At 37.6% G+C, this 22624-nt stretch overlaps 1 protein-coding gene across 3 annotated transcripts in view; it reads left to right on the forward strand.

Annotated features, from left to right (window-relative positions):
• Positions 1-19147, forward strand: part of LOC127841881 (RCC1-like G exchanging factor-like protein) — a 31566-nt gene extending 12419 nt beyond the window's left edge. For 2 of the 3 annotated variants that reach the window (XM_052370999.1, XM_052371000.1), the window contains exons 6-13: positions 682-810; positions 3239-3305; positions 8070-8121; positions 12542-12626; positions 13024-13293; positions 14127-14300; positions 17361-17446; positions 18343-19112. In XM_052370999.1, the coding sequence (XP_052226959.1) occupies positions 682-810; positions 3239-3305; positions 8070-8121; positions 12542-12626; positions 13024-13293; positions 14127-14300; positions 17361-17446; positions 18343-18420 (941 nt within the window). In that variant the 3' untranslated portion in view covers positions 18421-19112. The other variant, XR_008031393.1, reaches the window with a different exon arrangement.
• Positions 19148-22624: the final 3477 nt, after the last annotated feature.

Raw genomic sequence — 22624 nt, forward strand, 5'->3', positions numbered from 1 at the left:
CACTTTTCCAATGGAAAAAAAAAACTACAAAATTCCAAATTGCCATCTGAAAAATTTCCAAAAGAAAGGAACAATTTAGTCAATTTCGCTCTAATAGTGCATTATCTGCATGTCAGCAAATAAAATGAGCACTGAAACTGAACATTTTAAGTCAAAATGCATGTTAATGAATATTTAAATTGGTTTGTGCAGTTCATATAAAGCAATGTAAAAGACCTTTTATTTCCAATCTGAAGATTTTGCGATGTGAATTTCCCAATTTCAGGGGTTTTCATGCTAAATGTTCCCAATTTCACTGTAGTGGAGTACCAGTACTTATCCCAATTGCCAAAAAAACACTGTAATATCAAGTGATTATCAGCTTAATTGGCATATAGAGGATTGACCCATACATCATTGATAAATTAATTACATAGGGATTATTAGAATACTGTGCCTATTTATACATACATTCAGTAATTTTATTCCACTTTTGGTATCTTTGAAACCTGTACTTTATTTATAAAAAAATAACATAAAAATAAATCAATAAAAGTGTATAACAAAAACAATCCCACTTTAAGATTGGAATTTTTTTTTAGTTTTGACAATTGGTAGGTTAACAACAATAGTTGTGTTCCTTGTTAATAGAAGAAACAGCATGTGTTATACATGTCACTATAAAAACATGTCTATTCCCAGGTCGTGTGCTGGACTACATCATAGAACCAGTGCCTATTTCATTGCCGGGGATGACTGATGACAAGTTGATGAACGTCAAACAGCTTGCGTGCGGCAGAGCTCATAGCTTGTTCCTTACAAAGGAAGGGGGTTAGTTAGAATCAGCGATTTTTTCCCTTTTTTTTAAAGTGCCCATAAACGGTACTTTCCCAATTGAGGAAAAACTGCAAAAGTCCCAAATATCGTGTGAAAAATTCCGATAAGGAAGGAAAATGTCCTTCAATTTTGTTCCAAAAATGCATTAGTTGCAAGTGAACAAATAAAATGAGCACTGAAACTGAACATTTGAAGCGAAAATGCATTTTACTGAATATTTGAATTGGTTTGTGCAATTTATACCAAGCAATTTGACAGACCCCTTATTTTCAATCCAAAGATTTCATGACACACATTTTTCCAATATCCGGGTTTACCGCGCTTATTTTTCCCCATTGGTATGGTAAGGGACTTTTGTCTATTTGGCAAACATAATGCTAGTTTATACCTATTTATTTAGATTGCATCCAAAGACTTTGGCTTATTACAATGATCTCGAGATCTTTTCTGATCAAACTAATACTTGATATCTTTGGAGGAGATCTGGGGTGGTATTCCAGAAGCATCTTAAGTTGAATTTTATTTTTATCCTTAAATTGGGAATTTTTCTTATGTGTTTCATTTTATACTGCAATAGTTAGGCATTAAAAATTACATCAAAATAACATCATTTTGTCAATGTTATTTGAGGAATACCAAAAAAACAGCATACATGTCTTTATTTAGTAAAGAAATACAAAACATTGTAATTTTGAACTTAAGTGAAAATGTTTAAGAAGTTACTTAAGATGTTTCTGGAATACAACCCCTGAAGAATGCTCCCACAGTGGGGATCCAACCTTTACCTCACAGTCGGTTAGCAGACACTGTTGGGAAAGGATCCAGATAATGTTGCAAAAACTTGTAATCCAATCCCATGTATATTTGATGCAATAAATACGTTTAAACTAGACACTGTATCCACTACATATATGCGACCTATGAAGGGGGTTGGTTGTAGTTGTTATTGTTTATTGTTATGCCCCCCTTCGAAGAAAAGGGGGTATATTGTTTTGCACCTGTCAGTCTGTCAGTCGGTCAGTCCCTCAACCAAATGGTTCCCTGATGATAACTCAAGAACGCTTAGGCCTAGGATCATGAAACTTCATAGGTATATTTATCATGACTGGCAGTTGACCCCTATTGATTTTCAGGTCACTAGGTCAAAGGTCAAGGTCACAGTGACTCAAAACAGTAATATGGTTTCCGGATGATAACTCAAGAATGCTTAGGCCTAGGATCATGAAACTTTATAGGTACATTGATCATGACTGGCAGATGGCCCCTATTGATTTTCAGGTCACTAGGTCAAAGGTCAAGGTCATAGTGACTCGAAAACAGTAAAATGGTTTCCGGTTGATAACACAAGAACCATTAGGCCTAGGATCATGAAACTTCACAGGTACATTGATCATGACTTACATATGACCCCTATTGATTTTCAGGTCACTATGTTAAAGGTGAAGGTCACAATGACTTGAAACAATTCAATGGTTTCCGTATGTTAACTCAAGAACGCTTAGGCCTAGGATCATTAAACTTCATAGGTACATTGATCATGACTGGCAGATGACCCCTATTGATTTCAGGTCACTATGTCAAAGGTCAAGGTCACAGTGACCTGAAGCAGTAAAATGGTTTCTAACGTATTCACACAATGACTGCCACTACAACTGAAAGCCCATTTTGGGGGCATGAGTGTTTTACAAACAGCCCTTGTATTAAATTAGTGACAGACTACATTGTATATAGGAGAAGAAAGGGAAACATGATTAATTGGTAAATTTGTTGTGTGAAAAATAAAGTCCAAACTTACACTTGTTTTATGTTTTTATGCCCCCAGATCGAATGATCAGGGGGTATAGTGTTTTTTGCCTGTCTGTCTGTCATTGTTTGTCTGTCCCAAAACTTCAACCTTGCTCATAAAATGAAAACTCGTGGGTCTATGTTCTTTAAACTTCATATACATGTGCATGCATCTCAGTGAGATCAACAATCAAACATGGATTGAGGTCACTAGGTCCTTTGGTGCGAGTCTACCTACATGACTTACAGAGTAAGTGTGATACGCGTTCCAGTCCATTGATATTTGGCTAAGTTATCAAGGGCCTTGTTTTCTCTAAAATAGCTGCTGTGGGACTTCAAAGCGCATAGGGGGCATTGTGTTTCACAAACACAGCTTTTGTTTTATATTGAATTTGCAGTACCAGTATTTGAAATTCAGTGATTTAGCCAGTGTTTATTAACACATATATGAAAAAAGTGAAAATTCACAAACATCAAAGAATAAAACTGGGTTAACCTCAATACAAGGAATGGAATATGCATGATAAATTAATAACTTGTATATATTTATTGTAAACAGCGTTATTACAAAATACAACACACAAGCTGTATTTGTAAGCAAATATGTAAACGCATTTTCAATGTTCATACATTTCAGTGTTTGCCCAGGGGAACAATTCTTATGGACAGTGCGGCAGATCTATTGTAGAGGGGGAGATATTCCAGTAAGTGTTTCAGTTATAAATACGGTGGTTTTACAAACGTTTTGGCTATGGTGTCCAGCCTGGTTATAACCCTGCATAGAAGTAAATTGAAGTCACTCTTTTTATCTCACCTAAGCACAACGTGCTCATGGTGAGCTTTTGTGATCGCCTTTTGTCCGTCGTGCGTCGTCAACATTTTGCCTTGTGAACACACTTGAGGCCACATTTATTGTCCGATCTTTATGAAACTTGATCAGAACATTAGTCCCATTGATACCTCGACTGAGTTCGAAACTGGGTCATGCTAGGTAAAAAACTAGGACAAAAAAAGGAAAACCTTGTGAACACTGTAGAAGTCACATTTGATGCCAAATCTTCATGTAACTTTGTCAAAATGTTTGTTAAAATGATATGTTGGTTGAGTTCAAAATGGTTCCAGTCCGTTGAAAAACATGGCCGCCAGGGGGCGGGGCAGTATTCCTTATATGGCTATAGAGAAACCTTGTGAACACTCTAGAAGTCACAATTTTTGCCCGATCATCATGAAACTTGGTGGAAACATGAAACTGGGTGGAAACATTGGTTTCATTGATATCTCGGACAAGTTCATAAATGGTCCAGATCGGTGAAAAAACATGGCCGCCAGGGGGCGGGGCAGTTTTCTCTATGTGTATATAGTGAAAACATGTGAACACTCTAGAAGTCACATTTTTTGGTCCAATCTTCATGAAATTTGGTCAGAACATGTCTTTTCTGGATATGACGGTTGAGTTTGAAAAGGGTTATGTTTGCTTGAAAAACATGGTAGCCAAGGGGCGGGGCATTTTTCCTTATGGCGTGAGAAATGTTGCTTAGAAAGTACTACGCGTTTTAACGGTTCGATCCTTTATTTACTCTCTTTAAATCATAACAACAACAATGACATCACCGTCATCGACGGCCAACGTTAACGCGCCATGGCGGCAAAGCATGACGTTACATATTCTCAACATTCTGGGGGCCACGAAAAGTAATAAATAGAAAACAATATAACGTTTGACAAAATCATCAAATAGTTATGTAAATTATCATTAAAAGCAAAGTAAATAGAAAAGTAATTTCTAAATCATGCTTTTTGATCATGAATGTCATTTAAGAAATTAATTCCTGAACATGTTCTTTTAAAAATTTTCGAATGCAATCAAAATCACATCACAATGTCAAAACGTGTCTATGGGCACTCAATTGGATAAAGTTGTGTTATTGGGCGCGTCGACACTCCTTGGCTGGAACGAACAACTGCAGTGCGTACACATCCATCGTTAGCCGGAAGCAGCTGTTGCACGACCCTGAATTTCCACTTCAAGCGCGGACCCTCGTCATGGATATGGACAACGTCTCCAACACGAATAGTTCCGGATGCTGTTGCTCCTGTCTTACGGTGCTGGTCACGGAATATCGCACAACGCAATTCTCTCAGAATCCAGTTTCTGTCGCCATGTTCGCGCGCCAAATGTTTGCGTACTTCCCCGGGAGTTTATTGAGGATAATGGGTACTAGCAACCCACCATACATTGTTTGATCCTGTCCCAACGATTCAAGGCCTCGAATAAACGTTTCCATTTTATCATAGAATAGTCTAAGATTATGCAATGAATTCTTTGGCGCTGGTAATTGCACAGGGGCCTGCATAATGGCATGAATGATTTAGTGAGATTGTCCATATCTCTGTCGCAACAGATCAATAGCCTTGAGAAAGTTAGCATTTGTAAGCGAAAACCCTTCTATAGTCCTAGCAGCATCATGTTCAAGTTGGGATTTCAAATAACTGAACTTCTGAACATCAGTTATACTCGGATTGAAATGCAATGTCGTTTCAAACGAATCCCAAAATGTTTGCCAATTCAATATATTGCCATCAAATGATGGGAGAGTCAATTTTGGAAGTCTGTGAAAACTACTAGCATTTGAATGAAAAAACCAGAACTTACGGTTGGAGTGACAACTTGCGGAGGATCTCTAGCATACCAGTTGCAGTTTAATGAAGACGAGTGACCGGCGGGATAAACAGGCTGTCCAGTAGGCCCTGCGGTGGAAGTATGTATTATAAAAGGCAACTCAGTGTATGTCGGCTGTAGCTCAAAAGGTGTGATCATGGACGTCGGGGGTACCCAAGATGGCGCTGTGGCGGAAATCCTCGATTTCCCTGATTGTGCGGTGTTGAAACTTTGTGAAAGCCATACTGGTGTTGTGGCGGAAGTCGACAGTGACCAAGTCTGTGTGGTTGCGGAATTTTGCGGAAGTCCATTAACTACATGGACAGTAGTTGGTTGTAGCCCGTAGGGTGCGTGTGCGGTGGAATTCGACGAAAGGTCATATAGTGCTTCGGCGGATGCAGGTGTTACGAGCGTGCTCTCATCAGTGGTGATTGAAGCCGACGGCAGACCTGGGATGTTAACGGTTTTATTGTTCGTGTCTGTGGAAATAAACTCTTTTTTATGTCCCCCACTATAGTAGTGGGGAACATATTGTTTTTGCCCTGTCTGTTGGTCTGTTGGTCCGTTGGTCTGTTGGTCTGTCTGTTTGCGCCAACTTTAACATTTTGCAATAACTTTTGCTATATTGAAGATAGCAACTTCATATTTGGCATGCATGTGTATCTCATGAAGCTGCACATTTTGAGTGGTGAAAGGTCAAGGTCAAGGTCATCCTTCAAGGTCAGAGATCAAATATATGTGGCCAAAATCGCTCATTTTATAAATACTTTTGCAATATTGAAGATAGCAACTTGATATTTGGCATGCATGTGTATCTCATGGAGCTGCACATTTTGAGTGGTGAAAGGTCAAGGTCATCCTTCAAGGTCAGAGGTCAAATATATGTGGCCCAAATCGCTTATTTTATAAATACTTTTGCAATATTGAAGATAGCAACTTGATATTTGGCATGCACGTGCATCTCATGTAGCTGCACATTTTGAGTGGTGAAAGGTCAAGGTCAAGGTCATCCTTCAAGGTCAGAGGTCAAATATATGTGGCCCAAATCGCTTATTTTATGAATACTTTTGCAATATTGAAGATAGAAACTTGATATTTGGCATGCATGTGTATCTCATGGAGCTGCACATTTTGAGTGGTGAAAGGTCAAGGTCAAGGTCATCCTTCACAAGGTCAAGGTCATCCTACAAGGTCAAACATCATATAGGGGGACATTGTGTTTCACAAACACATCTTGTTTAATTTCTGTAACTTCCGTTTAAGCTGATTCATGTACGTAGCTGTTTCAGTCATCTCTTCGGGAATTAGCTCAACTTCTGTTTGACATAAATCTTATCATCAATCACCTTTAACGAGTCAACTACTTCTGAAATGTTGTTCAAAATCATCTCGATGGAGTCACGATCATTTTCATCTTTTGCAGTCTGTAATTCTTCATGTGCGATGATTGCTCAACTCCCTTTCCGGATAGACAATAGTTTCTGTAAATCTTGTTTCATTGTCATTTTTCGTCACGGCAACATTATTTGTGAGAAATGTTGCTTAGAAAGTACTATGCGTCTTAACAGTTTGATCCTTTATTTACTCTTTTTCAATCATAACAACAACAATGACGTCACCGTCATCGACGGCAGACGTTAACGCGCCATGGCGGCAAAGCATGACGTTACATATTCTCAACATATGGCTATACATGGCTATAGTAAAATCTTGCTAACACTCTAGAAGCCACATATATTGTTTGATCTTCATGAAACTTGGTCAGAAGATTCATCCCAATAATTTCTTAGACGAGTTTGAAAATGATGCTGGTTGGTTGAAAAACATGGCTGCCAGGGGGCAGGGCATTTTTCCTTATATGGCTATAGTAAAACCTTGTTTACACTCTAGAGACCAAATTTATTTTCCGTTCTTCATGAAACTTGCTCAGAAGATTTTTTCCAAAGATATCTTGGATAAGTTTAAAAATGGTAATCTTTGCTTGAAAAACATGGCTGCCAAGGGGCGGGGCATTTTGTAAAATCTTGTTAACACTCTAGAGGCCACATTTATTGTACAATCTTCATGAAACTTGGTCAGAAGATTAATCCCAATAATGTCGTGGAAGAGTTCAAAAATGATGCTGGTTGGTTGAAAAACATGGCTGCCACGGGGGCCGGGCATTTTTCCTAATATGGCTATAGTAAAACCTTGTTAACACTCTAGAGGCCATATTTATTGTCCAATCTTAATGAAATTTGGTCAGAAGATTGGTCTCAATGATATCTTGGATGAGTTTAAAAATAATTATATTTGCTTGTAAAACATGGCTTCCAAGGGGCGCTCTTCATGAAACTTGGTCAGAAGATTTGTCCAAATAATATCTTGTTATCTCAGGTGAGCGACTTGAGGCCTTTCAGGCCCTCTTGTTTATTGTGAATCTGTCGGTATATCTGTGTAAATTTTGTAAGTAATGTTTTGGTGCAAACTACATTAATCATCAGATTAAATTGAAACTTGAAATACATTTACTATGAACTGTAAATTTGCAAGACTCTTTTCCGTCCCATTGATAGCGACGATGGAAGAGTGTTTGATTATGATCTTTTTTCAACATAGAATTTCTATAACATGATTATGACAACTCCTAACATACTGCAACATGAGGCACAAGGGGTCATTGTCATTAGTCAAGCATTTGTTATGGTTCTTTTGATCATTTTAATCAATGTTTGTAATAAACTGACAATATTTACACTAATGGAATATCATTAAAAGGGTATATGTACCCTTCCTATATGTTATAGATACGTTATTTCTCTATTTGCAGTAAAGTCTCAAATATACAGAAGATTGAGGGTTTACCAGATAATATTTCAAAGGTAAGAGCATGCATGGCAATTTATATGAGCAAAATAAGTTTAAGCCTCAAATATCTTAGAGTAAATGTTAGGGGGGCAGTAGAATAAGCAGTGTTTTTTATAGCTCCACTGGCCAGAGGCCAGCGGGGCTTATGTCTTGGTCCTGTATCCGTTGTGCGTGCGTGTGTGAACTTTTTCTTTAAACATCTTCTTCTCCTAAACTACTGGTCCAATTCTGATGAAATTTCTCAAGAATGTTCCTGGGCTGAACCTCTTTCAAATTTGTTCAAATTATGCCCCTGGGGTCAAATTTGACCCTGCCCCGGGGGTCACAAAAGTGAAAATTTGCTTATATAAGGCCTATTTTGTGAAAAGTTTCAAAATCTTCTTCTCCATAACCATTGGGCCGAGGGCTATCAAATTTAGTATGTAGAGACATCTAATAGCCCTCTACCAAATTTGTTCAAATTATGCCCCTGGGGTCAAATTTGACCCTGCTCCTGGGGTCACAATATTGAACATATGCTTATATAGGGTCTATTTTGTGACAACTTTACAAATCTTCTAGGGTCTATTTTGTGACAACTTGACAAATCTTCTCGTCATGAGATAACACCTTGTCATTTAGTGCCATTTAAGATCAGATGGTGACTGCTTACAAAGGAATTGAAGTAAGAACATGTGTTATACATGTTTTTCTTATAAACTGAAACTAGAAATGGCGCGGCAGAGGCCGACGCGTATCCCCACGCCGAATGTTTGACCTAGGTGTGCTCCAGGGTTGGTAATGGGGCCATGCATAGCTGATGAGATTGACTGTATTGTTATAAGAGAAGTTCATCATCAATTAGAAGTGAATTGGTGTAGAAATGAAGAAGTTATAGTAAAAGGCAATTTTGGGTGGGTGTGACATATGTGGGCAGGGCGCCCCAGGGTTGGTAATTGTGCCATGCATAGTTGAGATTGACCGTATTGTCATAAGAGAAGTTCAGTATCAATTTGAAGTGAATCGGTGTAGAAATGAAGAAATTATAGTAAAAGGCAATTTTGGGCGGGTGTGGTCTATGTGGGCGGGGCCCCAGGGTTGGTAATGGGGCCATGCATAGTTGAGATTGACCGTATTGTCATAAGAGAGGTTCAGTATCAATTTGAAGTGAATCGGTGTAGAAATAAAGAAATTATAGTAAAAGGCAATTTTGGGTGGGTGTGGTCTATGTGGGCGGGGCGCCCCAGGGTTGGTAATGGGGCCATGCATAGTTGAGATTGACTGTATTGTCATAAGAGAAGTTCAATATCAATTTGAAGTGAATCGGTGTAGAAATGAAGAAATTATAGTAAAGGCAATTTTGGGTGGGTGTGGTCTATGTGGGCGGGGCCCCAGGGTTGGTTATGGGGCCATGCATAGTTGAGATTGACCCTAATGTCATAAGAGAAGTTCAGTATCAATTTGAAGTGAATCGTGTAGAAATGAAAAAATTATAGTGAATGGAATTTTTTGGTGGGTGTGGCCTATGTGGGCGGGCGCCCCAGGGTTGGGATTGGGGCCATGCATAGTTGAGATTGACCCTAATGTCATAACAAAAGTTCAGTATCAATTTGAAGTGAATCCGTGTAGAAATGAAAAAATTATAGTAAATGGAAATTTTTGGTGGGTGTGGCCTATGTGGGCGGGGCGCCCCAGGGTTGGGAATGGGGCCATGCATGGTTGAGATTGACCGTATTGTCATAAGAGAGGTCCAGTATCAATTTGAAGTGAATCGGTGTAGAAATAAAGAAGTAAATGTAAAATAACCTAAAAAAATGAGTGATAATTTCTGACGCGGCCCCACCCCAACCGCTATAACTTTTGACCCAGGGGTCAGATCAAAATTCCAAATAGTGCAGGGTCGCACATATGCTCATAGCTACCATGTGTGTAAGTTTCAAGGTTCTAGTGCTTTTAGTGTAGGAGGAGATAGTGGCCAGGACGGACAGACAGACAGACAGACAGACAGACAGACAGACGGACGGACGGACGGACGGCAGAGATAACCACAATATCCCCACCTTTTTTTCAAAAAGCGTGGGGATAAAAAGTCGGGTTTTATTTTAATATGTCAAAAGTGACCATATATCTGGATAAAAATATTTTGGATGACATGTTAATTTCATGTCTTTTTTTGTAGTGTTTAAACCAGTTTAATAATATCTTATTGATTTTAAAAACACAACTTCCATGAACAAAATTATTTCAAGAAAAGTCAATATATGATACTGCATGGTAAACTCAAACTTTGTATCCAAGAGTAGGTGTTGGAATTAATGATGTGCAATGTTCTTAACTATCGTATATGCTGCTTTTTTATTATTAATGATTCATTGTTCCATTTGTGAATCGTGACTCATGAATTGTGGATATGATTGCCAATAGCTCAACGATCCATATATATTTCTGACCATTTTATAATTTTCTTAATATAAGTTATGAATTGTTCTTAGAAGTCAAATGTATTACTTTATTAAATACATTTATAAATATTAAGAAATAATCTTTAGATTATCATAATATTCTCAGGCCTGTTGGTCTTAGGGATGTGTGGGTTGTTAACTTTATTTTGAGATGATTGTTTACAAAGAAAGATGCTACTATTGTATTTGTTATAAATGTGTGAAAGGCTCTGAGAAGGAACTAGAGATTATTAACCATTTACCAAACACTAACAGGATTTTAAGGGTTTGTAGCTTACGACTTTATAAATAATTATGATGAGCAATTTCTCCTATTATCACAATATTTTCTACTCTACCTGATCATTTCCTTCATATTCCATTACAATTTAATTGTCGTCTGCAACCTCTTTCAAATTGGGACAGTCCAAAATGTGTCGTTTGGTAAAGGGTTAAGGCATTTTGATTCATACGGGTCTTGTGAATCTGTTTCAAATCAAATACGTAGATTTGATCTTCAGCATCTAAAAATATGTGAAATAGAAAGAACAACAACATATTTTGGAGAGATAAATGTACCTATGTTATAAGCAAAGGACCTGTGCAACAATTCGCGGGCTTTTTAGTCTGTTTAGTTAACACCGTAGTAACGTTTTCCATATATAAAAATGCTCACCCTTCCAACTATAAGCGCCCAGTGGGACGAGGGATAGAAAGAGAAAGTCACATGCTTGAGTACATTTCAACCCATGCACATTGCACGCTTTTTTTGCATAAAAAAACAGTGGAGCGATACAGGGCCATCATGGCCCTCTTGTTTCTTTCAAATTTTGGGCAAGTATTCAGCCCTATTCCCATTTCCTTATGAAAATGTATTTCCAAACTGGAACCTGAAAGTTGCCTATTCCCAAGTTCAAACTAATTTGTGTTTTATAGATCTGGGGCCCGTCTTATCAAACATCGTATGACATTTTCACCTTACGATGCAATTTTCGAAGCGCCATAAATATGTAACCGTCACTTTTATAATTACTTTTGTTGAACATTTCCATTCATTTCCAAAGAAACTGTCAAATATCCATTATATTTGAAACATACAGATCATAATCACTTATATTTTAAAATTACAAAATTCAATTGTAAGTTAACATTTTCGTACGATCATTGATAAGACGGACCCCTTGACATTTATTTCTCATACAGGTCTGTAAGTTGAATCTTAGTAAATTTAATATTGAAAAATCTTTTTTTATAAGTCTTAAAGCATTTTTTAGCAAAACAACACCAACACAATTTTCCCAATTTTAGTCAAATACTGAGAATTTCCCCAATCCAAAGGGACCGGGACCGATTCCCACAATGGTAAAAACACTGATAATAGGATAAAAATCAAAGTATATTTGTTAAAGGTAATCTGCTTCCCATTAATAAAATTCGACAATTATTCAGTTTGGCACGAATTTATATCAGTTACCGGAAGTCAATAAATGATCAAAAATGTGAAATGGACAAGTCGAAAGAACAAGTAAGTGATTTAATGTGTAATTGAAGGCACAAGTTAGTGATGTAATGAGTCATTGAGGAAACAAGGAAGTGATTTAATGAGTCATTGAGGGAATAAGTAAGTGATTTAATGAGTGATTGAGGGAACAAGTAAGTGATTTATTGAGTGGTTGACTAAACAAGTAAGTGATTTATTGAGTGGTTGACTAAACAAGTAAATGACTTATTGAGTAGTTGACTAAACAAGTAAGTGATTTATTGAATGGTTTAGGGATGTAAAGAGTCATTGAGGGAATATGTAAGTTATTTAATGAGTCATTCAGGGAACAAGTAAGTGATTTAATAAGGCATTGAGGGATCAAGTAATTGATTTATTGAGTCTGTTAGTTGATGAGCCCTCGATTTAAAGTGACGGTGAAGTGAATTTAAGAGTGAGTAGAAATACTGTTGTTTAATGCATGAATTGAAAATAAATACAATGTTGTGCATCTATTGTATCTACATACTATAGATGGTATGCGGGGCGGACCACAGCCTGTTCCTCACATCAGACGGCAAGGTGTACTCATGCGGGCTTGGTGCAGACGGACAGACGGGTAATGTTGTTGCATTTCAAAGTTTATGAGCTCTTTCTATGTCCAAGAAAATAGTGGGTGCTTCAGTACTCCGACCATTCATTGGCTCACTTATCATATTGCAATAGAGTGAACACATTCCATTGTACATTATGAAAATCTTTAAATCTTTTTAATAAACAGCATAATTATGAGTGTGTATGTCTTTATTAACTTTAAAATATTAATATGAGTTGATAAAATTTGCAACTTTAACCAGTTATAAAAACAACAACTTAAGCATATGCATGTACTATTAGACTGGATGTTTTGAAAAAAATGCACAAAACACTAAGACAGTTTTTAAGACATATTGAATAATCATTTATATATTATTTAGAAAATCATAGTTCATGAGAAATTTGTGTAACATTTCAAGGTCTTCAGACTTACGAAAACGTTGGCCAGCCTGAAAGACTCAAAGGAGATATTGATGGCGTAAAGATCAGGGACATCGCCTGCAGAGCTGACTGCGTGCTGGCCGTTTCGGAAGCTGGCGACGTCTTTGGGTGGGGAAATTCCGAATACAGCCAGTTGTCTATGGTTACTTCGGAGACGCAGGTCAGCATGCCGACTCATCTGCCGGTGAGGAATTGTGGGAAAGTGATGCAAGTGGCAACGGGTGGATCGATATGCGCTCTGTTAAATGGTAAATTCTTGATGGGAATTTTTATCAGTTTTATTATATATAAATGTAAGATTTAATCAATTGAAAAAAAGTTGCAGGCAATAAGCTAGCTTTGTTTCTTAAAACAAACAATGCTAATGTGAGGCAATTGGCTGGGATTGGAAATCGAAGGCCTGGTCAGTGTTTGTGACATTGATTTTTTTGGGAAGGGAGGAGAATTATTTAATACTTATTCCATAAAAGTTAACACAAGTTCAGGTGGTTTCTTAATTATTAGTAAAACTCACTAAAATTATCCTTTGGGATAATGCAATAAATTGTCATTCTTTTGCTCTAATTTATGTAGAGAAAAAATGCCCAAGCCATTCACCACTCAACATGTTCAATTGTTCTTTTCAAAAGAAGGGGAGAAATTATCCTTTGGAATAATGTGATATATTTCCTGTATATTGCCCTATTTCCTGTATATTGCCCTATTTCCTGTATTTTGCCCTATTTCCTGTATATTGCCCTATTTCTTGTATATTGCCCTATTTCCTGTATATTGCCCTATTTCCTGTATATTGCCCTATTTCCTGTATATTGCCCTATTTCCTGTATATTGCCCTATTTCCTGTATATTGCCCTATTTCCTGTATATTGCCCTAGTTTATAAGTAGAAAAAAACATAAAGCTTGATGAAAAGTTATTTATTATTATTTATAAGTTATTTATTTATTAATATAAAAAAAAATCTAGAGAAGGGTGAGAAATTATCGTTTGGGATGTGTGATATAACGCATTAATTTCACACTTATATGTAAGGAGAAAGAAGACTCAAAATATTCATAACTCAATATTGTCAATTGTTTTAGAGAAAGGCGAGGTATATGTTTGGGGCTACGGGGTACTAGGAAAGGGGCCCAAAGTGGACATGCTGCAGTCTCCTAGCCTCCTGCCCCTGCCACTATTTGGGGTCAACGAGCTGCAGCCAGAGGTCAAGGTCACAGAAGTCAAGTGTGGGATGAGTCACTTTGCAGCTGTCACAGGTAGGGATGGTGTTATGGGTTGGGAAAACAATTACCAGGGTGTAATGTAGTAAACACTTAAAGGGAGAAATTCCTATGAAGTGTTTAGAAAAATTGCAGCGCTGTAATTGTATTAATGGCAAAGGCATGCTTTTAATTGGGCCTTCAAGCACAAAGACACCCCTGTGCCTGAATTTCTACATCAAGGGTACCCCTGTGCCTGTATTTCTATATTAAGGGTACCCCTGTGCCTGTATTTCTAAATCAAGAATACCCCTGTGCCTGTATTTCTAAATCAATGGTACCCCTGTGCCTGTATTTCTAAATCAAGGGTACCCCTGTGCCTGTATTTCTAAATCAAGGATACCCCTGCGCCTGTATTTCTAAATCAAGGTACCCCTGTGCCTGTATTTCTAAATCAAGGGTACCCCTGTGCCTGTATTTCTAAATCAAGGGTAACCCTGTGCCTGTATTTCTAAATCAAGGGTACTCCTGTGCCTGTATTTCTAAATCAAGGGTAGCCCTGTGCCTGAATTTATAAATCAAGGGTAGCCCTGTGCCTGAATTTATAAATCAAGGGTACCCCTGTGCCTCAATTTCCCAAAATGGGTACCATTGTACCAGAATTTTAAATCAGTATTTGTGTATGGTTATTTTAGCTCTAGAATGATGTAAAAATTGAATTATAGCACACATCAAATTAAGAAAATATTTGATTGATAATTGAGAAAGCATTTATAATGCCCACTAATATTCTGGTAAAAATGAAGCTGACTGGAGCAATCCCCCTTCAAAGTCACATATCATTTCAGCTGTGATTATTTGAATGAAGCTCATTGGTGGATAAAACGCGCTAGCATTGTTTGTACTAAGAGATTAATTGGGAATTCCAAAGTCTTGCGCAATGCTGGTTTGGTCTCGTGGTTTCACTTGGGTCCTAAAAGTGAACTCTTAATCATGGCCGTATTCTGCAAATGGGTTGTATTTGAGCATTTCAATATTATAAGCCATTCACGATTTTTAGCCGGATTTTTTTCGAAAAAATCTCGGCTTATAGATTGATGTTGTCGGGCGGGCGGGCGGGGTGGCGGCGTGCTCGAAAATGTTAAAGTTCTTATTTCATGGTATAACTTTGGTATGCTTGGACCTAGAGTCTTCAAACTTGACATGAAGGTTGGCCAGGATTAACAGATGACCACTGGTCATTTCAAGGTCATTCATTTGAAGGTCAAGGTCACTGTGACCTTCAATATAAAAAATGTTAAAGTTGTTATAACTTTGGTATGCTTGGACCTAGAGTCTTGAAACTTGACATGAAGGTTGGCCATAACTAGTTAGTAACCACTGGTCATTTCAAGGTCATTCATTTGAAGGTCAAGGTCACTGTGACCTTGAATGTAAAAATGTTAAAGTTCTTATTTCCTGGTATAACTTTGGTATGCTTGGACCTAGAGTCTTCAAACTTGACATGAAGGTTGGCCAGGATTAACAGATGACCACTGGTCATTTCAAGGTCATTCATTTGAAGGTGAAGGTCACTGTGACCTTCAATATAAAAATGTTAAAGTTGTTATAACTTTGGTATGCTTGGACCTAGAGTCTTGAAACTTGACATGAAGGTTGGCCAGAACTAGTAAGTAACCACTGGACATTTCAAGGTCATTCATTTGAAGGTCAAGGTCACTGTGACCTTGAATGTAAAAATGTTAAAGTTGTTATAACTTTGGTATGCTTGGACCTAGAGTCTTGAAACTTGACATGAAGGTTGGCCAGAACTAGTAAGTAACCACTGGACATTTCAAGGTCATTCATTTGAAGGTCAAGGTCACTGTGACCTTGAATGTAAAAATGTTAAAGTTCTTATTTCATGTTATAACTTTGGTATGCTTGTACCTAGAGTCTTCAAACTTGAAATAAAGATTGGCCAGTACTAGAAGATGACCACTGGTCATTTCAATGTCATTCATTTGAAGGTCAAGGTCACTGTGACCTTAAATGTTAAAATGTTAAAATTGTTATAACTTTGGTATGCTTGGACACGAAAGGTACTTTCCTGTCATTTAAATCAAAAATCCGGCTTCAATGCGGTCATCTCCGACCGCGGAACTCTTGTATAAATTAAATGACCTGATTTCTATGACTCTGTTGTCGTTGTAAGCTCATGTACTGCTTACCCCAGGTACTCTTATGTAAACTCCAATGTACCTAACGTACATGAAATAATCTTAAACACACATGACTCTGGGGTACTTTTGAGTATATTTTACGTACCACGGGTACTTTGTGGTATACTTAAGAGTACCTGAGATTACTTTTAAATAGTACCTGAGCTGACATTGACCAATCGAGCTTGACTTAGCTGTTATAAGTGAATATGCGGTTGTTGAGGTTTGTTTGTTTGTTTGGTTGGTTAGTTTTTTCCCGTTTTCAACAGTATTTCGTTTGATATCATGGCAGTCTTTTAATCAGCATTAACTTTACCTGGGCTTGTGGGTTTAAAAGTACTAATTTCATATACTAGTACTTACCTGTAACTGAATGAAAACTTCCCTACCAGAATCAGAGGTAGGGGGAGAATGACCGTCGAAAAGATTGCATGACCAATACCAACACAATGTATGTGGCCGGGCTGGGGATGGAACTGTTAATTCTCAAATTTGTAACTTGCCCCACTTACATATGAGCTGGGCTCTGTGAAACGGGGGTTAAATGCATGTTCATAAAGTGTCGTCCCAGATTAGCCTGTGCACAATCAGGGGTGATACTTGCCGCTTTTATTAAATTTTCTGTTTTTAGAATGTCTATTCTTAGCAAAAATCCAGTTAAGGCAGAAAGTGTCGTCCCGTCTGGGACAACAATTGATGCACCTGCATTAAACCCCCTTTTCACAGAGCACGGCCCATATGTTTAAATCTTGAATGCATAAGCAAACAATCGTCATATATTATGAAGTTTTTTGAAACTGTTGATTTATTACATTTAAAAATAACAAAATATACTGAACATTCTACATGTTAGACATGATGATGAACTGAAATATTAGATTAATCATTATATAGAATGTTTCCTCCTTTCTTTCAGACCTAGGTGATGTATACACGTGGGGTAAAGGCAAATACGGTGCCTTGGGGTTACAGAGGGTTACAGTGCAGTATTTTCCATTAAAGGTTTGTTCACCACAATTAGTTTCTCATAAAATATTGACATATAATTAAAGCCTCTGACCTTAAATTGAAATACATGTTAATCAATACATATAGATGCAATTTGAAAGTGTGCAAAATTGTCATTGAATCTATAGCCTAGTTAGCAAGTAATTTTTTTTTCAAACGGTACCGCTTTTAAAACCTAAAGACGTATTTCTATATGTATTCATCCATTTCGACAAACGCGATTATTTTTAAGTTTTAAAGCACAAAAAAGACGGATTTCTACCTTGTAACCACCAGATATATTCTAGTTGGCATAGATAAAAATAAATCTAATGCCTAGTTAGCAAGTAATTTTTTTTTTCAAACGGTACCGCTTTTAAAACCGAAAGAAGGATTTCTAGAAGAATTCGTCCGTTTCGACAAGCACGATTATTTTTAAGTTTCAAAGTGAAAAAAAGACGGATTTCTACCTTGTAACAACCAGATATTCTAATTGGCACAGATAAAATATGTTTCTTATTTATACTTAAATTTACTATGCCAAATAAGTTGTGTGGCTTTAAAGGTTCACTGGGTCTCTCTATAGGTGTTATATGAATAATTAAACCCACCAATGTTGCAAAACATTGTTTTCTCCTCCATGCAGATTTTTCGTAATGTTTAACAAAATGTACACAAGCATTCTTCTGTAAAGCAATTACTTTGTATAACACAAGTACAAATATTTTAGGACATGCTAATGAGTCAGGCTTGTAAAACAAATGTTTCTATAAAACTTTAAAAACAAAAATAATGCTGTTTTAAATTGCCATACATGTAGCTCCAGCATTTCCCTACAAATTTATCAATTTTGCCTTTCCTAATACAAGCACACAACTTAAATTTTGAAAATTTTATTGTTCACGTTTCAGATTGCTTTACCTGCCTTTACCCATAGAGTAGAATGTGGAGTGGACCACACAGTAGCGCTGAGTCGATCATATGCATAAAATAAAGTGTGGTCTGGTGTGGGACTGAAATTTGGAAAACATCATTTCAAACAGAGTGGACCAGATTCAATCGTTGGCATAAAATAAACTGCGGACTTGAGACCATCATTTCAATGCCATTGGACTAGATTAGATACAATCATATGCTTTGAATAAACTTCAAACAAGTGTGAGGCTGACATTTTGTGAAATAGTACTTTGATGGGGGTGGACCATACAAAAAGCCTCAAGTTGATTGTATGCAAAGAATAAAATGTGGTCTGGTGTGGTGCTGAAATTTGAAAAATAATTTCCATGGGAACATGCCATACAAAGACACTGACTAGATCCTTTGTCTAGACTAAACTGTGATCTGATGTGGAACTGAAACAGCATTTACCGTACGTCTTCGCTTATAAGACGGTTTTTTTTTCCAGAAATTTTAAGGGATAAAGTGGGGGGGTCGTCTTATAAGAGCGTCCTCAGAAAAAACTGAATTTTTTTTACCGATTTTTGCGACGTGATAACCGTATTTCTGGTGACGATAAGAAACTACTTTCATTTTGACAGCAGATACGCCGCTTATATCATTATGTTTTTATCTATCTGTTTAGAATACTCGCGAGTTTATTATCGAATACAAATTAAAAATATAGATTTCTTTAAACATATGTGTATAAATAAGTAAAAACTGTTATCAGTGTGTTCTATTATTTTTTTCTATTTGCAGCAATGTACTGCGGATCGTGTTTACTGGTCATAATACACCAAATAGTTTCCCTATATAATTCAATGTAAAAGCGACAACTTTGAGCGAAAATAAATGCAACATTTTGCACATAGAGACCCCCATAACCATACCTTTTCTTAAAGGCCATTCTAAGCGGAATCGATTTATGCAATAAAAAAGATATGTCATGTACAATGCAAGAACAAACTTGACACAAATCAAAATCGACTGTTTTTGCAACTTTTTTTTTCGGCCTTTTCTTAGTGGAATGTAGCCTTTTCTAGTGCAATGGTTTACTATAGTCTTCAAGTGTATCATATTTCAGGGATTCAGTAGTGAACACCTATTCATGCCCTACCATTATCTCCGCAAGATAACACCTGAATAATGGTAAAAAGTGTAAAACATGCCTTCCTGTCAACTATGATATTTTTTTAGAGAGTACAGCCCTACATGAAGCGATCATTTAGTGTATTGTAACCTATAAGACAACGTTTACTGTTAACATCGCGAAAAATAAGCACTTCTCGATACTTATAAACCTATTTTCTATGTGCATGCCAATTTTCAGACCGATCTTTCACGTAGAAATGCTTGAAAATGCATTTTATTATAACGCCTGATAAGCGATGTGGCTTTCGCGTTCGGAGCTTTGATTTATAACGGGCGTTCAGGCGTAAAACGATTACCCTAAATAATTACAATCGGTCAAAATACTGGAATATTGTTACAAGCTATGTAGAAAAAGAAGTAAACAACTATTAAAACGTGTTCATGAGCTCTTTCAGCACAAATTGTTGCGATTTGAGATGCTCAAGACGAGTTTTTGTACATTTTTTTTCTTATTTTCCTCTGAAAACGTATTTTGTTCTTAAAAACTCACGATGCTCCTTTAATTCGTGAAACAAACGCATTTATTCCGTGAAATTTGCCAAAACGCATCATATCTCACTAAAAAAATGATGATTTTCTATAAATACAGCACCTTTGTGACTAGGCCTGGTTTTGCGTTTAGGTCATAATACACCAAATAGTTTCCCTATATAATTCAATGTAAAAGCGACAACTTTGAGCGAAAATAAATGCAACATTTTGCACATAGAGACCCCCATAACCATACCTTTTCTTAAAGGCCATTCTAAGCGGAATCGATTTATGCAATAAAAAAGATATGTCATGTACAATGCAAGAAAGAACTTGACACAAATCAAAATCGACTGTTTTTGCAACTTTTTTTTCCGGCCTTTTCTTAGTGGAATGTAACCTTTTCTAGTGCAATGGTTTACTATAGTCTTCAAGTGTATCATATTTCAGGGATTCAGTAGTGAACACCTATTCATGCCCTACCATTATCTCCGCAAGATAACACCTGAATAATGGTAAAAAGTGTAAAACATGCCTTCCTGTCAACTATGATATTTTTTTAGAGAGTACAGCCCTACATGAAGCGATCATTTAGTGTATTGTAACCTACTGTGGCGGTGAAGAATAAGCGTTAGGTCGCTTATGTCATTAATTTCATTACCGGTAGTTTGGAAGCGTTTGTTGTAAAATCCAAAATATACGTTTATTTATTTATATGTATCACTTTCATTTTTATGACTAGTGTTTTGCATATTTTGTTCCATTTTCAGGGAATGCAGGGCAACCGAACATCATTCTTCAAAATCTGTACCTGTTATTTTTCAAAAATAAAGCACCTATTTGTTTCAGTGTTTATAGAAAACAGGGCATCTAATTACCAGTATACCACAATAATAACACCACCGTAATAATTGTAGCAAAAATCACTTGTCAAATTCCCGTAAAACTCCCATGTTGTGCACACGCTATTGTCAAAGATGACAGTTTGTTTATTGCCGAATGACTATCAACATGTGTACCCGTTATCTAGCCGTTAAATCGCAGTTTTATTGATACATCGTACAGATAGTACTGACCCCTTACTGGCTTACACATGGCTTCGTGCTGTAAATAGCCAACAACTAACTAACAGACAATACTTGTGTTTATTTAGCCGTTAATTAGGTGTTAAATTGACGCAGATGGCATTATCATCCAACACTAATTAACATAAAGTGACTTACCTTGTATTTGATAGGTCAATATGATGCATACATTAATTGTTTAGTAATTTGATTGGTTGCAAACTTACAGAACGCAATCATACTATCAGAGATATAACGCATCGATTTTCATGATTATCATTAATTTCCAAAGTATTATATTTGCACTCGATTACGATAAAAGATGTCCATGAAGAGAAAGAGAGCGTCATATGACGTAAATTTTAAGCTCAAGGTTGTTGAGTATGCGAAATTGCACACCAACTGTGCTGCCGAGCGCGAGTTTGGCGTGACAGAAAAAATGGTTAGAGACTGGAGAAAAAAGGAGCCAAAGATGTTGGATGAGTCCAATAAAGGGCTAAAGAAGATGAGGACGGTGCTGGCACCGTATGAGGATTTGGATGCCAAGGTTCATGAGTGGATTATAAACCTTCGCACCAGTGGTTACATTGTGACGCGACCAGCAATCCGCCTGCGAGCGCTACAAATCGCGAAAGAGATGGATGTAAAGAACTTTAAAGCCTCTAGTGGGTGGTGTTCCAATTTTATGAACAGGCGTGGACTGTGCTTGCGTCAGCGGACGCATATCACACAGAAGTTGCCCGCTGACGTTGACTGTAAAGTAACAGCTTTTCATAAGTTCGTTATTGATTTAAGAAATTCAAATGAGTTTGACCTGGGGTCCATTGGCAACATGGACGAGACCCCCATGTTTTTCGACATGCCGGGGAACAGGACAGTGGATGTGAAGGGGGCCAAGACGGTGTCAGTAAAGACAACTGGCGCCGACAAGCAGCACTTCACCGTCATACTGTCATGCCTAGCGGACGGCACTAAGCTGAAGCCGGCTATAGTGCTCAAACGTAAAACCATGCCGAAGGAGAAGCTGCCTGCCGGCGTGGTCGTATACGTTCAGCCCAAAGGATGGGTGGATGAATCGATTTTGAAGGACTGGTTGCGCGACGTATGGTTTACTCGCCCTGGCGCCTTGCTGAAAGGCAAGTCATTACTTGTATGGGATATGTTTCGAGCACACCTTCTTGAGAGCGTTAAGGACCGCCTAAAACAAAACCGGACTTACCAGGCGGTCATTCCGGGAGGATGCACGTCTCTCCTACAGCCCCTAGACGTGTGCCTGAATAAGCCTTTCAAGGTTAATATGAGGGAGCGGTAGAACGACTGGATGGTTTTCGGAACAAAGGAGTTAACAAAGGCCGGAAACCTGAAACGACCGGACATTGCCACGGTGTGCCAGTGGATCATTGATTCATGGGAATCAATACCGGCGGCAATGGTAATGAAGTCGTTCCTGAAATGTGGCATCTCCAACAGCCTGGATGGCATGCAGGACGATGAACTGTTTGCCGATCTAGTCGAGACGGCAAATGGAAAGGCAGGTGCCTGCGAGAGTGAGAGTGTTGTGAGTGAG

The sequence above is a fragment of the Dreissena polymorpha genome, chromosome 8, assembly GCF_020536995.1.
Source record: "Dreissena polymorpha isolate Duluth1 chromosome 8, UMN_Dpol_1.0, whole genome shotgun sequence".
In the NCBI taxonomy this organism is placed as follows: domain Eukaryota; kingdom Metazoa; phylum Mollusca; class Bivalvia; order Myida; family Dreissenidae; genus Dreissena; species Dreissena polymorpha.